Source organism: Trichophyton benhamiae (genome assembly GCF_000151125.1).
Source record: "Trichophyton benhamiae CBS 112371 chromosome Unknown contig01293.0, whole genome shotgun sequence".
Classification (NCBI taxonomy): domain Eukaryota; kingdom Fungi; phylum Ascomycota; class Eurotiomycetes; order Onygenales; family Arthrodermataceae; genus Trichophyton; species Trichophyton benhamiae.
Window position 1 is genome coordinate 1,370,230 of NW_003315113.1, and position 14,103 is coordinate 1,384,332.

At 47.3% G+C, this 14,103-nt stretch overlaps 6 protein-coding genes across 6 annotated transcripts; 3 read left to right on the forward strand and 3 right to left on the reverse strand.

Moving 5' to 3' along the window:
• Positions 1-704: 704 nt before the first annotated feature.
• Positions 705-3,099, reverse strand: ARB_04452 (uncharacterized protein; the record flags this gene model as incomplete). Its single annotated transcript, XM_003017524.1, has 4 exons — positions 705-1,246; positions 1,317-1,485; positions 1,550-2,797; positions 2,929-3,099. 4 exons carry the CDS (start codon positions 3,097-3,099, stop codon positions 705-707), a joined length of 2,130 nt encoding a protein of 709 aa, XP_003017570.1.
• Positions 3,100-3,311: 212 nt separating this feature from the next.
• ARB_04453 (uncharacterized protein) lies at positions 3,312-3,765 on the reverse strand (the record flags this gene model as incomplete). The annotated part of the gene is made up of 2 exons (XM_003017525.1): positions 3,312-3,543; positions 3,689-3,765. The coding sequence occupies 2 exons, from the start codon at positions 3,763-3,765 to the stop codon at positions 3,312-3,314; spliced, it is 309 nt and encodes a 102-aa protein (XP_003017571.1).
• A 471-nt stretch (positions 3,766-4,236) lies between these two features.
• Positions 4,237-5,166, forward strand: ARB_04454 (uncharacterized protein; the record flags this gene model as incomplete). Its single annotated transcript, XM_003017526.1, has 1 exon — positions 4,237-5,166. One exon carries the CDS (start codon positions 4,237-4,239, stop codon positions 5,164-5,166), a length of 930 nt encoding a protein of 309 aa, XP_003017572.1.
• Positions 5,167-5,260: 94 nt separating this feature from the next.
• On the reverse strand, positions 5,261-5,821 carry ARB_04455 (uncharacterized protein; the record flags this gene model as incomplete). The annotated part of the gene is made up of 1 exon (XM_003017527.1): positions 5,261-5,821. One exon carries the CDS (start codon positions 5,819-5,821, stop codon positions 5,261-5,263), a length of 561 nt encoding a protein of 186 aa, XP_003017573.1.
• Positions 5,822-8,599: 2,778 nt separating this feature from the next.
• Positions 8,600-12,006, forward strand: ARB_04456 (uncharacterized protein; the record flags this gene model as incomplete). The annotated part of the gene is made up of 2 exons (XM_003017528.1): positions 8,600-10,612; positions 10,690-12,006. The coding sequence occupies 2 exons, from the start codon at positions 8,600-8,602 to the stop codon at positions 12,004-12,006; spliced, it is 3,330 nt and encodes a 1,109-aa protein (XP_003017574.1).
• A 493-nt stretch (positions 12,007-12,499) lies between these two features.
• On the forward strand, positions 12,500-14,103 carry ARB_04457 (uncharacterized protein; the record flags this gene model as incomplete). Its single annotated transcript, XM_003017529.1, has 2 exons — positions 12,500-13,782; positions 13,842-14,103. 2 exons carry the CDS (start codon positions 12,500-12,502, stop codon positions 14,101-14,103), a joined length of 1,545 nt encoding a protein of 514 aa, XP_003017575.1.

A 14,103-nucleotide genomic window follows, 5' to 3' on the forward strand; every position in this document is an offset into this window, starting at 1 on the left:
TCCCGGAAATTGGTCCCTTTTCATGAAATACTGAGTAGACGTAACGCATTTTGCTAGGTGAGCTGGTAGATCAGTTATGCATTTTATTTCTCTTATGGTGTGGTTCTTGGATACTTTTGCTAATATAGCCGTAGGTAGAAGATATATACTAGTACCGAGCTTGTTGAGAAGGGCAGTTTCTTTGCAACCGGTTTAGTCTAAATCTAAATTTCCTCTGGACCTATCCTTTTATCTTCTATGCTGTCGAAGAGAAACAGAGAAAAAAAAAAAGTCAAAACAAGCTAGAATATTTCAGGAGACAGAAGAAATTGGAAAGGAAAAAATTAGTTGGTTCCGTTTCTCCTCTGCCAATATGGAGGCCCAGTTGCAAGGGTTTAAAAAGTATCACAGCCTCCCCAATAAAGGAAAAAAAAATTCAAAAGTTATCAAAACTTAATAAAGAAAGCACGAGGTGAAAAATAGATCAGAACGGTCTAGATATGCTTAACAAGAAAATTGACCAAAGTACCGGAGAAAAAGCAGGGAGGACAAACGGAGAAATCCAGATAGTAAATCGAGGTGTTATGAGAATATGGAAGGGGTATTGCCGGGTGCTTTACAACTTGAAAATTTTCCACTTGATGATCAAAAGGTGACGGTTGAGGTTGAGATTTAGACAATTAATATCATGATTCGTTAGATGGGTGGGCGGGGAAGGCGTAGCTTTACTTGCTCAGTACCGGTAAGCTAACACCCGCTGGAGGCTGCAGGCGGCCGAAGTTCGGCTCGAGATCCAAAATGAGTTTCAGCGCATTGCGCGATCGAAGATAAGGTAGTGGACCAGAGGCTGGTTGTAAGCTAGCCTGAGGCTCCACATAGCCGGTTGGAGTGACTACTTCATGCTCTGAGCCTGGCATTGGCAGCCATTTCTGAAGCACTTCATACGCAGCAAGGGTGAAGCCGAACTGGGGAGACGAACGCAGGATACGAGCTGGTCCACCTTTGAAAAAGGCTTTGAATCCTTCTTCCTTCATGATTGTGGCGGCACAGTGGCGGAGAGAGGTGTATTTTGTCTCTCCCTTTCGAGCTTCGACTTGGAGACGGGTTTTGATGACATCACACGGGGTGGTGAGGTAGGCAGCAGGCATACCGGCTATGGCTCCGGCAGTCAAGAGTTGGATAACACCCAGCTTCTTGGTGGGAGACTCGCCGAAGAAGTCTGTTTTCAAATGGGAGTACGTTGGGAAGTAGATTGCCGAGAATGGGACTGTTGGACGGTATGTTAGCAGGGGGAGAAGTTACATATTATCAAGAAAAGGGGGGGTAGTAGCACACACCATCACGAAGGAGACAGGCGCTAGCTCCCTTGTAGAGTCCCATGAGTCCCAAATTCTTCACGATCCACATTGCGGACCTACGAGGGGCTGCTGTCTCATTGACATTCTTTGCAATTTCTCCCTGGATCTGTAGACGAATCTTGACGATTTCTAGTGGATTGGTGAAGACCTGGACAAGGTTAGTAGATATATCCAAGACAAGAGCAGAATTAAGATGGGGTGAAGACACATACGACTTGACAGGCACCAGCGGAACCACCAGCAATAACCTCATGAGGCCACCATATCTTTCCGCCCTTATCCTTGTCTGCAAAGAAGCCTCGCACCAGGTCGTTGACGGTAAGCTTAATAGCCTTTTCAGGCGCAACTCCAATCAATTGAGGGATGACACCAGAATACAGTCCCAGCACACCTTCATTTCGGACTACCTTCTTAGCACAGTCGAGCGAGTTCATATACATCTTCTCACCGACACGTGCACTTCTCTGGTTCTGCATTCTGGTTTTGACGAGATCGATCGGATAGACCATAAAGGCACCAAAAGCACCAGCAATGCTTCCGAGAGCGAAATGGTGAACAGATTCTAGTATGTTGTGAAGCACCTGGCTGGTTGTTCCGGTAACCTTTTCGGTTGCCTTGGACGCACCGGCCAGCGCCTCCCTGCCCAAAACGCTGGCACTGTGCCACGAAGCATCGATAACCTTTGCAAAGTCGCCGAGTTCGAGTCTACCAGAGGGGGCATCGAGACCGGCGAAGTGGAAGAGGATATCGGCTTCCATTGGTGTAAAGAGCGAGAAGCGGGTGATGCGGGCAGCCTCGTTCAGGAAGTCAGACCGCGTGATCTTTCCATCGTCACTCTTGCGAACGGCACTGCGGATGATGTAGTCTATGATGTCCATTTCTCTGATGATGTTCTGGAATGCACGCACGTTTGCGTATGATATCTTGCTGCCGGAGGAGATGTTGCATAGCGTGGGCAGGTTCTCCAACAGATGGTCTGACAGCTTGTGTTGCGAGGTTTCTAGGATGATGCGCTGGAAATCTTCTGGTTCGATGTAGCCGTCCCCGTCTTTATCGAACAGGTGGAATGCCTGTCTTATCCTCTCTCCTTGGAGTCCGCGAAGCATCTGCGCAAACTGCGGGTATGTCATGTCGTGCCTTGTCTTTTTCGAGCCGGTATAGAGAGCAGCCCAGCCCGAATTCCAGTCGAAAGGGATGGTGTTGTCACCTTTGGCAGAGCTAAATAGCTTCTGTAGCGTCTCATGCTTGACTATTCCCGTTCCCTCGGTGTCGAAGAGCCTGAACGTGATCTCGTACTCTGCGTCCGGTTTGGCCAGAAGGTCCTCAAACATCGACCAGTCCTGGAGATTGATCTTGCCGGTGCGTCTTCGGTCGGCAACATTGAAGAGAATGCCATATTGTTCCCGTTTTATTTTGTGCTGCAGGAATAAGATCACGTTAGCTTCTATATCTGTTCTTCTCTACGAGGAGGAAGGGAGGTGTTGTTGGGTTATGCTTAAGAGTTAAGCTTATGTGAACGAACGCCGATAACAGCCTAAAGCCAGCCAACGCAGCCATCACCATGCTTCCGGAGTAGAAGGGAATGACTTACATAGTCCTCATTCTTAGGGGCAATGGCATTGATAAAGTCTTCTCTTGTCATGTATAGTTCACCAGACTCACTGTCCACCCTCGCGTGCTGCATGAAATGGGCTTTGACATGTGCGCTCAGCGGTGTCTCACTAGACCTGCCCACCAGCTGCTCCTTTATATTCTGCGCCATGATGTGAACGTGCTAGAACCAGATCCTGAAGCTCTCTTTGCCGTAATCACTGTCTCTATACGAATAATTGGGGCCGCTGCAGTTGAGGGTTGCGCTAGGGAGGATGTGTCCTGGCAAAGAACCGGGGGGGAAAAGCTGGAGAAAGCTCAGCAAGCTGAGGCCGACGGGACAAGTAGGGATGCTCCGGATGCGAGTGAATGGCTGTCTGGACTTCACGGGAGCCAGCCAACAGAGTGACGGAGGGGATGCGAGGAGAGGGATGACGGGAGAAAGGGAGGAGGAGGAGAAAGAGAGAGCCGATCCTGAGGAGTTTCTTCGTCTTCGACTTCTGGGTCACTAGAAAAATTTATCTGTCTTTTCGCTCGCTGCTCAGGAACTGGAAAGCTTACCCGATTTTCGGTCGCGGCAAGACTTGGCTCTTCTTTCTTTTTCTTTTTTCTTTTTCTTTTTTTCTATTTGATCAATATTGATTGATTGATATTTGATTTTGATATCGACAACTAGTCAGGAGCTTTATGGCATTATTTTATTGCTTCTACCAGTCTCGCTTTAAGACCTCAAACATCTTCTCTCTCTCTTTTTAAATCACTTCTTCTTCTTCTTCTTCTCTTCTTCTCTTCTTCTCTTCTCCTTACAAGGCTTTTCTCCAGTGCAGTCACGTGTCATGTGGGCGCCGGGTCGGAAGGCAAGGACCAATCACAGGCCGCGGCAGGATCGTATCGTGTCAACCGAAGGGAGCAAAGCAGGCGGGCAGGACAGCGAGGCCATGGGCGCCATGCGCAAGGCGGCAGGGGAGCGCAGGGGAGCGCAAAAGCAAGCATGGGAGCCGTCAGCAGGTGGCAGATAAGTAGACGGACAGACAGCAGAGGGCAGTGGCTTCGGGAGATAATCTGATAACTTAACTAGTTAGTTATCACGACGGGCCAGCTGTCGCCGCCTGCCGGAGCTTCACCCGGTGGCCATCTCCACCAGCTAGTTAGTTAACTACGGAATTGAGCGATATCTTCCGTTGACAAGTCGGACTGTCAGCTAAGCGCGAGTTACATACTGCTTGCTGGCAGGGGAGATTCAGGAGGCCTCGGAGTGCCACATGACCATTTTCCAGAGTCGGCTGAGCTGCGTTACCCTCCGATAAACATGAACAGCCATCTCTTACCGTACCCCTACAACCAAGGGCATCGCAGTCCTCCGTTCTCTGGGCTCAAGGCCTTGGCTAATGCGCTCTATGGCGCTTACCTCCGTTTCCAGCCCCTTGCTGCTTCACCAGCCGGCACCAAGCCTATCCAGCTTGTCTGCATCTCGGATACCCACAACTCGACCAGAGAGGTTTCACCTGGCGATCTTCTCATCCACGCTGGCGACTTGACTCAACGTGGTACATCCGAGGAGCTTCACAGTCAATTTCGATGGCTGTCTACTCTCCCACATACCCATAAAATCGTTATAGCAGGAAACCATGATCTCCTGCTCGATTCAGATTTCGTTAAGCGTCATCCTACCCGCATTCCCAGCCAGCCTGGATCATCTGTCTTCAGTTTGGACTTATATGATGTTGAGTATCTTCAGGACCGATCTGTCACCCTGGACTTTCCAAACGGGAGGAGATTGAATATCTACGGCTCGCCTCAGACACCGGAATTCGGTATTTGGGCCTTCCAGTACCCGGCAATTCGGGATGTTTGGACTGGTAGAATCCCTGACAGTACAGATATAGTCGTGGTTCATGGGCCACCCGTACTCCATCGTGATGATGGAAAGAAAGGAGATGGGTATTTGTTAAAAGAGTTAAGAAGAATAAGGCCGCAACTCGTTGTATTCGGCCATGCTCATGATGGATACGGAGAAGATTACCTTCTCCATGACGGGGTACAGAGTGCCTGGGAAGATGCAGTCCTACAGAGAAGTGGTATAACTGTAATACTGCGCATGAGTTTCTGGATGTTGGTAGCACTGCTTAAATTCTTCCTAGGGCTCCCACAACCCAGCCCAACAAGACTAGTAAACGCAGCTCTTGCGCCGGGAACAAACAGCAAAACAAAGAAGCACCCTATTATACTAGAAATATAATCCGGTTACTCCTCTGTATATATTTGATATAAACCAGCCCTCACCAAACAGAAAACTTGTTGTCCATCAGCAATTTCTACTCGGTAGGGAGCCTTTAGGGAATCGACGTCGTCAAAATGGGTTTGCGGGAGCCATTCACCAGAGAAACTGCTTTAGCGAGAACATCACGGTCATCCCGAAACGTCAAACGCTGTATGGCCTCGTCACAGCTGAAAAACTGCGCAGTAAATCCTGTCTCGCCATCCATCTTTCGGACGCCTTTCTCGAGTTCCGCGATATACCACCATATGAGCTTAACGTTATATTCCCCAAGCTTCCGGGTGGAAAGCATGAATGGCTCCATTAGACAGTGATAAACTCGCGCCTGATCGGGGATATTATAGGTGCTAGATGCAGCTGGAGCGCGGGTTGGCATTGCGACAGGATAAAGGTGGCAGTGGTATCCAGTCTCTTCTTGGACTTCCCGGAGAGCAGCATCGCACCGCCGTTCATTGCAGTTTCGCCGTCCCTTAGCAAGTAGCCATTCGTCGTTCTTGACGTCGTGGATCAGACACACTTTGGCTATACCTGCCGAAAAATCAAACAGTATTGCACCGCTGCTCTCGACAAATTGCTCGCTGCTGTATTGGACTGTTTTGAAAGCCGACGCTGCCATGTTGATTTGCTGAAAGTTTGGAATGGCATTCTAGACTCAACTTTGTGATGGGCTATCTTAAAGTAAGGCGGTCTTGGAGTTCATGTTGGAGCCGGCGTTTGGCCAGCGTCTCGGATAACTATATGATCCGCTGTTGCCGCTACCTTCTGCATCATCAGATAGATAACCATATTGGAGTGCTTTTTCTACAGATGTTAATCTTTGATACTGCGGCATCACTTGCACAAGATATAAAGACGTCACTGGTTTCACCTCCCTTTGACAGTAAGCGTATGCGGAAGCCAGTGCAATGGGTCCTAGTCTTCATTAATATCTATACTCTGGCTAGGTTCGCCTTGAAAGATGCTAATAGAGAATCTATCACGGATGCTGTCATACTGTATTTAACATATTGTTAAACTAACATCTATATTTTAACCAGTGAGAGGAACCAAATTATTGCCCTAGCTCTAAGGGCTGGAGCAAAATACCCCGCGGGTTTGAATTTAGTAGGAGTGCAAACAGGTCATTCAATCTTGCTATATTCAAGCCTGCCCAAACCCCGACCAGGCCCATACCAACAGGCCCCCCAAGTTAAGCTATCGTTCATCTTTCGTGTCACAATGCCTTGATTATCTGACACTGGCTGAAGTCTGCATAGTTGTTTCAGATGTATGTGAAATCATACTCACCCTCATATCCATAAAATCCATCGTTGCATTAAAAGCCGCATAGATAACAGCGATTCATAATGTGGTTAAACCTCGAGGATATCTTTTATAAATAAAGGAAGAAGATATACTCCTCAAACAAAGTCTATGGTGCTGGCAGATGATCACCCAGTACTCAGATGTAGCGCAATCTTCTGCTCCATGTAAGCGCAGTCTCACCTTTGTGAGTAGAACCTCAATGTTATCCTAAATTCCGGTGTAATTCTGAGTATTTTACAAATAATCTGAGCGGATTTGGACATTGTAGATGAGTCTCTTAAGTTTGACAGTTACCCGTCTCGCGAGCCATCGAAGAAAGGTGAGCCCGAAACAAGGTATCTTCGGCCAATATTGAGCCATGTATCTCAATCTGACCTAATACTAGTTGCTCATGCAAAATGAATTATAATCAGGTAACTATTAAAAGAGCCATAGATGGGCTAAATGATTTCGTATGGTAGTATAATTCTGTCCAGAGCCTTGATTAATGTGTCACATGTTCAGCACCAGACGGCGGGCGGCTTGGTATATAACTAACTATTTGCAAGTCTGCCGCCCTCGAGTTCTAAAACTTGAATCCCCCACGAAGGTCGTGCCCTATCGATTGTATATGTCAAAGTTCCGAGATAGTATATCTGAGAAGCAAATATCGTGAGAAGTTGGGCAAAGAAAGACTGATTCAAAGCGGAGAATTGACTGCTTAGTTGGTTAGTTAAGTTATGGGGTGTTTGGAACCTTTTATACTTGGCTAGTTAGTTAGTTATTCGCCGAGCTAGCCGCCAAAGCCCCGCCCATGCGGGTTTCCTGTCGCCGACCTTAACTATATATAGTAAAGTCCCGTCTTAGAGGGGTGGTGCTGTAGGGATAACAATACCAATGGTGTTAATATGGGCTTCATCAGTCATTGGCAGTTGAATTGAATTACCTACCGAGGCAGTGTTATCACTTATGTCACATCAACAACTAGTAATTAACTAGTACTTAATAGTGAGCTCTATGGCTCCTCTATCTCTCGAAAGATTTTGCACAGCCGAAAGATATCGGCTCTTGGGTCTGTAGCCTTGTTTGTCAGCCGGGACAATTTTTCTGTGTCTCTGTTACACTATGCACACAGAATCTAGGTTTAGTCCTCCATACCACAATTATTTTCCTTTTCTGAGAGACGCCTTGGTGGATCCGACAACTTGATCTGCCTGCGGTTATGACCCGGTTTCATGCTTGGCCTTTGTCCACTTCCAAAGCCAGGAGTAGAGAATATAAGGAACCTCCACAAACCCTTTATGTTAATTCTGCCATCGTATGCTCGGAGTCACTCATTCTGAGAAGCCACAGGCTAGCTATCCTTATGAGCACTATTCGGAAGAGTATTGAACGTATATTTTACCTAAAGAGATCTTGGGCTGGACTTCAATGTTGGTTTGACTTAGGTAAGCACCTGAGATGAGGTCCAAATAAACTCTCGGATTATTAATTATCCATAAGCACGTGAAAAGCTTAAACTCTCCTGTTTCCAATTTAAAGCTTTGTTCAGGGAAGAAAAGACAGACGAGAACGCGAGGCAGACGGAATTGATGCAAGGGGAAAAAGCTTCACAAAGGCCCCTGAATTACCCTCGTCTAGTTTGGCCTATACCTAGCTATGGGCAGAGATTAGCCCGCAAAGTAAGAGTGAGATATCCGTGGGCTTCGCCCGACGCCTCTACCATAACCAAGTAGTTGATGCTGAAGCTAATCGATCTTAGATAACTAGGGGTTGATTCCTATGATCTCATGACCTATGGTCTCTGTCTTTTCCTCCATCTACCACGACCAAACGATAATGAGACATTATATATAGGCCGTTTTCACTGCTTGTTTCATTTCCAGCACGTTTAACGCCCTAATTTACCGTTCTACTCATTTTCCCGATACACAGCCCCCGATATTGCCTCTGCCAAAAGACGCCACAAACCAACGGCCCATTAGACAGGTATCGAGAATACTTAACCACTTGGCTAACTGGGAATGTCGTCCCTTGCTAGTTGGGAAAACCTTTGCGCTGGAACTCTTGCATCATCTGATCGTGGCGGTGAGAACGACGTTGACCTATAATGAACTCCATAAAATCTGTGGACGGTAATATTGAGGGGAATGGAGACAAGAAAATGGTAGAGGGCAGTGCCGGCCATGAGGAGGCAGGCCAATGTGGCGAAGGGACTGGTCAGAAAGGGCCGGAAATCTCATCGACCAAAGCAGCTACGGCCAAAGAAGAGCTCGATGATTTTGGGTTGCCGGCTAGGCCTGGAAGATCAACCCCGGCAGCAAGATCTGCGTCAGCACAGAGTGTATCTCCAAGTCTCCCAGATAGATCGAAGACACCCGCGGGTTCAGATGTCCCAAAGCCCGTGGCCAGACCTGTGTCTGGACATCTCGAGGTGCCGAAAAGAAAGACAGCCGATTTACCTGTCGACGAACCAGGATCCAATATAAGCCATGATAAGACTCCGGTCAGTTCCTCAGACACACAAGAGAATGACACCTCCACGAAACCTAGCGCTACCGAGAATAACAACGCTTCTCCGCCGCCCCATGAGGCGCATTCAAAGGATGTATCGGAGTGGTCACATCAAAAGATAACAACAAAAGATGACTCCGAAGAAGAAAAAGAAGAGGATACATGGCAAGATATGCCAGCACTGGGAGAGTTTGATGTTTACGATGATTATGGAAGAATAGTGGCCCGAGGTGCCAAAGATGATGACGCTATGGCTTATCAAGGCCTAGGAGGGGCTGGAAAGGGATATACCCGAATTCAAATTGACGAGGATGCTCAATCTGCAACCAGCATGGACGAAAATACGAGCTACTTGTTCAAGGAGCCCCAAAGCAATGCTCTTGGCGTTGAAGACGATGATTTACGCGATCCAACATCACAATTAGAAGCAACAAAGGACCTTCTTACCGAAGGTCAAAGAATTGCGTATGTTGGGGCTACGAGATTAACCATTTTTCAAATGGTTAAGCAAGTGGAATCATACGAGTCATCATCAAAGACGACGCGCAAATTTCTCAGCACTGCAGTAGATTCAATGACAAAATGGGGTCAACAAATAATGATCAGACTCTACGGGCATATGGAGATTAACTCCGATGAACAAGTTATGATTGAACAATTGGCAGAACATGGGGTTCGGCCAGAGGACCTAGTATCTCCGCTAATGCGGAATTCTCGTGTGAAGAATCCTCTTGCCCAGGAGTCTGAATCCAGCTCCAAAGGACCAGTCGACCAGTCTGCTGCAGATATTAACAACAAAATGTCCAAACTTTCTGATGAACCACCACGATCACCCACGCCTCCACCGCCTTATGAATGTAATGACAGTAACGAAATACCAGAAATTCAATCACCCTCCGAACTTCAACAGTCTAAAGATCTAGATATAGACCTTCGGTGGACTGTTCTTTGTGATCTATTTCTCGTTCTTATTGCAGATGCAACGTACGATGCAAGATCTAGAAAGCTGCTCGAATTGGTTGGAGAATCCATGCACATATCCTGGACTCAAATTTGCCGTTTTGAGAAACGCATTATTGATGCATTAGAAATGCAACAAGAAGCTAACAAGGAGACATGGGATGAAGCACAACATTTGGAATCCCGAAGGAAGGCTGCTTTGAAGCAGCGTTATCTGATAATGGGCTTGGCAACGGTTGGAGGTGGTCTGGTAATTGGCCTCTCGGCTGGGCTTCTTGCACCCGTTATTGGTGCTGGTCTTGCTGCCGGCTTCACCACTATCGGAGTCAGTGGTACGGGTGCCTTCCTTGGTGGGGTTGGTGGAACAGCTCTGATAACCTCCGGCGCAACCGTTGCAGGGAGTACCATTGGGATCAAGGCCTCCGACAGAAGGACAGGCGCTGTCAAAACGTTTGAGTATCGCCCTCTACACAACAACAAACGACTTAATCTTATTGTCACAGTTTCTGGATGGATGAATGGCAAAGTCGATGACATTCGATTGCCATTTAGTACTGTGGATCCTATTATGGGCGATATTTACTCTGTTTTGTGGGAGCCTGAGATGTTACAAAGTACAGGACAAACAATCAATATTCTTGCTACTGAGGTATGCTGTTCAGCTCCTTTTCTTTTTCCCTTAAAATTAGTGTATAAGGAAATAAGTTAGCTAATGATCTTCCTAAGGCGCTTACACAAGGTCTTCAACAAGTCCTGGGTGCCACGATTCTTACCGCCCTGATGGCGTCACTGCAATTGCCTATTGTTCTAACAAAGCTGTCGTATCTCATTGACAATCCCTGGAACGTGTCACTCGCTCGTGCGAATGCTGCTGGGTTAATACTGGCTGATTCCCTAATAAACAAGAATTTGGGAAATAGACCTATCACCCTCCTTGGGTTCTCACTGGGCTCGCGCCTAATCTTTTCCTGCCTGAAGGAACTTGCCAACAAAGGCGCATTTGGGCTAGTGCAGAATGTATACCTATTTGGCTCTCCTGTCGTCGTGTCAAAGGACGAGTATACCAGGGCCCGAAGCGTCGTATCTGGGAGGTTTGTGAATGGTTATTCTTCAAATGATTGGATTCTCGGTTACCTTTTCCGGGCCACCAGTGGCGGAATTATGCGTGTAGCTGGACTCGCCCCTGTCGAAGGTATTCCGGGGATCGAGAATGTTAATGTTACACATCTTGTCAGTGGCCATATGGCCTACCGTACTGCGATGCCTCGACTTCTACGAGAGGTTGGATGGGATGTAGAAAGCGACGAGTTTACTGAAATCGAAGACCCTGATCCGGACAAGCATGAAGAACGACAGCGTGAATTAATGCGTGAAATAGACGAAGCTCGCAGACAAGCCGAGTTGAAACCAGACAAGAAGCGGTTTGGTTTCTTTAAGAGCGGGAAACTTGCTCAAAAGAAGCGGTGGGAAACTTATGATGTGAATAAGAGCGCAAAGGAGTCGAGCTCGTCTGGAAAACCGGGCGATGCAGATAGCTCCGTTCTCTTTGATATTGATGCCATCAGAGCTGAGCTCGCTGGTGAGCATATTGAGATCAAACAGCTAGAGTCTACACTGCCTCCTATTAACCTCGACCTGAACAATGATTCACCTACCACTACGAACGCGCAGACAGATTCGACTCCAACAGTGTCAGCAGAGGACACGACGAATAAAGATACAGATATAAAGCCAGATCCCGTCCCCATCTTATCTCCCAAGTCCAACACCTCGCCAGCGTCGTTGGAAACCAAAAGCCAGTCAAGAATACCCATGCATACATGGCCTGCTCAAGAGGAAGAGATTGAAATGACCTTCGATACCTCCTACAGTTCTCCAGTCGCCTCACCTCCTCAGAAATTAGCATCTGATTCCCCAGTATTCTCCTCGATCTCCTCACCCAACAGTCACCACGGACTTCCTGATATCAATCCTTCTCACAATGCTTGGGCCGACCAGCACGATGACTATAACGAGCCTAACATAAAGATGACATTCCAATAAAATGGTTTGATTTATGAGCACTATGAGCACCTCGAGGACACTAATGCGGTCAATGTGTCTAACGCTACTTTTACATTTCTTGTTGTTATTTTTCAAATCCATGAAACACATTTTGTATCTATTTCAGCATTATGTGACTTAGTTAATAAACTGCATCTTACATGAGATAAGGAGCAACTACATGGACCCTCATGGCCTGGAGTCATTATTCAATGCCATTCTGAACCGTCTTTTCTCAGCGCTTCGCATAGATATAAGTGCTCGATGGCTTCGTGTCGGTAGTATTAAAATGTTCTTGTCGTTAACTGGTTGACTTGGCGCTTAACTCGTTAAATAGTTATCCGCGTCTAAGTAACTAAGTTAGTTAATCTCCACCAGCAAACGGAACGCGCGAAACGACAGCAAACAACCGCTTCGACAAGCATTGAGCGAACCACGGAACGGCTATAGTCCCTACCAATCCCGACCGCCACCGTGCTGGCGCCCATGAGGGATGGCTCCTGCCCCGAGGCCAGACCCTAGCTACGCATCAACCCGATTAACAACGAGAAATCATGCTGGAGGTCCACCACTTACGCAGGTCGGAGGGAGGCCAACACGGAGCGCGCAAAGGAGAGTTGCGGAAACAGGGAGTCAATCGCCAGACAATCCGGCAGAACAGCCGAGCCCTACATTAGCAAAGCAAAGGGCTGAACCTGCGACCGACGATGAACCCCTTGCTTCCAGCGACGAGGACGAAGATGACTTTGGGGAGGTAGAGGAGATATCAACAATTCGTGATCCGCAGAAAAGAACCCTCTTTTCACCAAGGGACTTGGATTACCATATTCAACAAAGTGACGCTGCAAAATATTTGCCAAAAAGCCGCCTGGGACAGAGTGATGCTTCGGAGAATGAAAATTCCCCGAAGAGACAAAAGAGAACCACGACACCTAGGAAGAAACAGTCGAACACATCTAAGAAGCCAGCGGCTACACGCAATATTAGGAGACCTACAACTCATCCTTACCAAAAAGATAAGGAAGAGGAAGGTATATTCAAGGCATTCTCAAAGCAAGGCCGAAAACAAAAGCAATACTCAACAAAGACGTCTCATAACATTCATGCTCCAACTCCCTTGAAACATCGGGCGGCGCGTGAGCTTGAAAGGGAACCTTCGAGCGGTTGTGACGATAGTCCTAAAAGCTCGCATAAGTCCCAAGCTGACAAAGGGCTCCAGTTCAAGGATCCAGCCTCCTTCATGCAAGCTCACGCTTCTATTCCAGCTAGCTCTTGCCGTGAAAATGACCCTGATATTCTGGACCTTAGTGATGGGTTTGAAGCCGTGTCACCGCTAAGCTCTGTATCTTCGTCGTTTTCTGTCCATATACCCCCAGAGCTCCAGGAGGAGATTGACCGTCGCTCTGCCCCCGTTACAGTGTGTCCCGTGTGCGAGATACCGGTGGACATGGAACTGTTCAAATCTTTCAAATCAATGGAAAAAATGGGTCAGCAATCCCGGTTTTGCTTATTACACCGGAGGAAATCTGCGGAACAGCAGTGGAAGGAAAGACGTTATCCAACTATAGAGTGGGAATCGTTCCAGACACGCATTGAAAGCCATTTTGCAGAATTGGAAAGAATATTGTTACCCGACAGTTGCTCGGTTTATCGAGAGTTATTGAAATCATCTGCTTTGGAGCACAACAAGCAAGGAAACTTCCGTCTTAGTATTACTAACTCGGAACTAGAAAAGATGACTACCGGGTACTATGGTGCTCGAGGCGCAAAGAATATGTAAGAATTAATCCTATGCTTAGTCTCCCGCATTTTGCATGCTTACAGGCCTATTTTAGGATGGAAGTCATTACTTCCCGCTTTGCTCCGCGAGTACGGGAATTGGCTTTATCAGACTCGCTGGTACAGGCGGTTGGAGTTTCCGGTTATGTTCAGGCAGTGCTTGTTCCAGAGCTGACAACAATTCTTGTCAAGGAAGACATGGACGTTGACGATGAGGAAGCCAGACGCATCATGCAGGATAGCATGGAGATTGGTGACCTTTTGAACCAGCAACTTGACGATACTGTGGAACTACGGAACGAAAACTTGGACACCTAG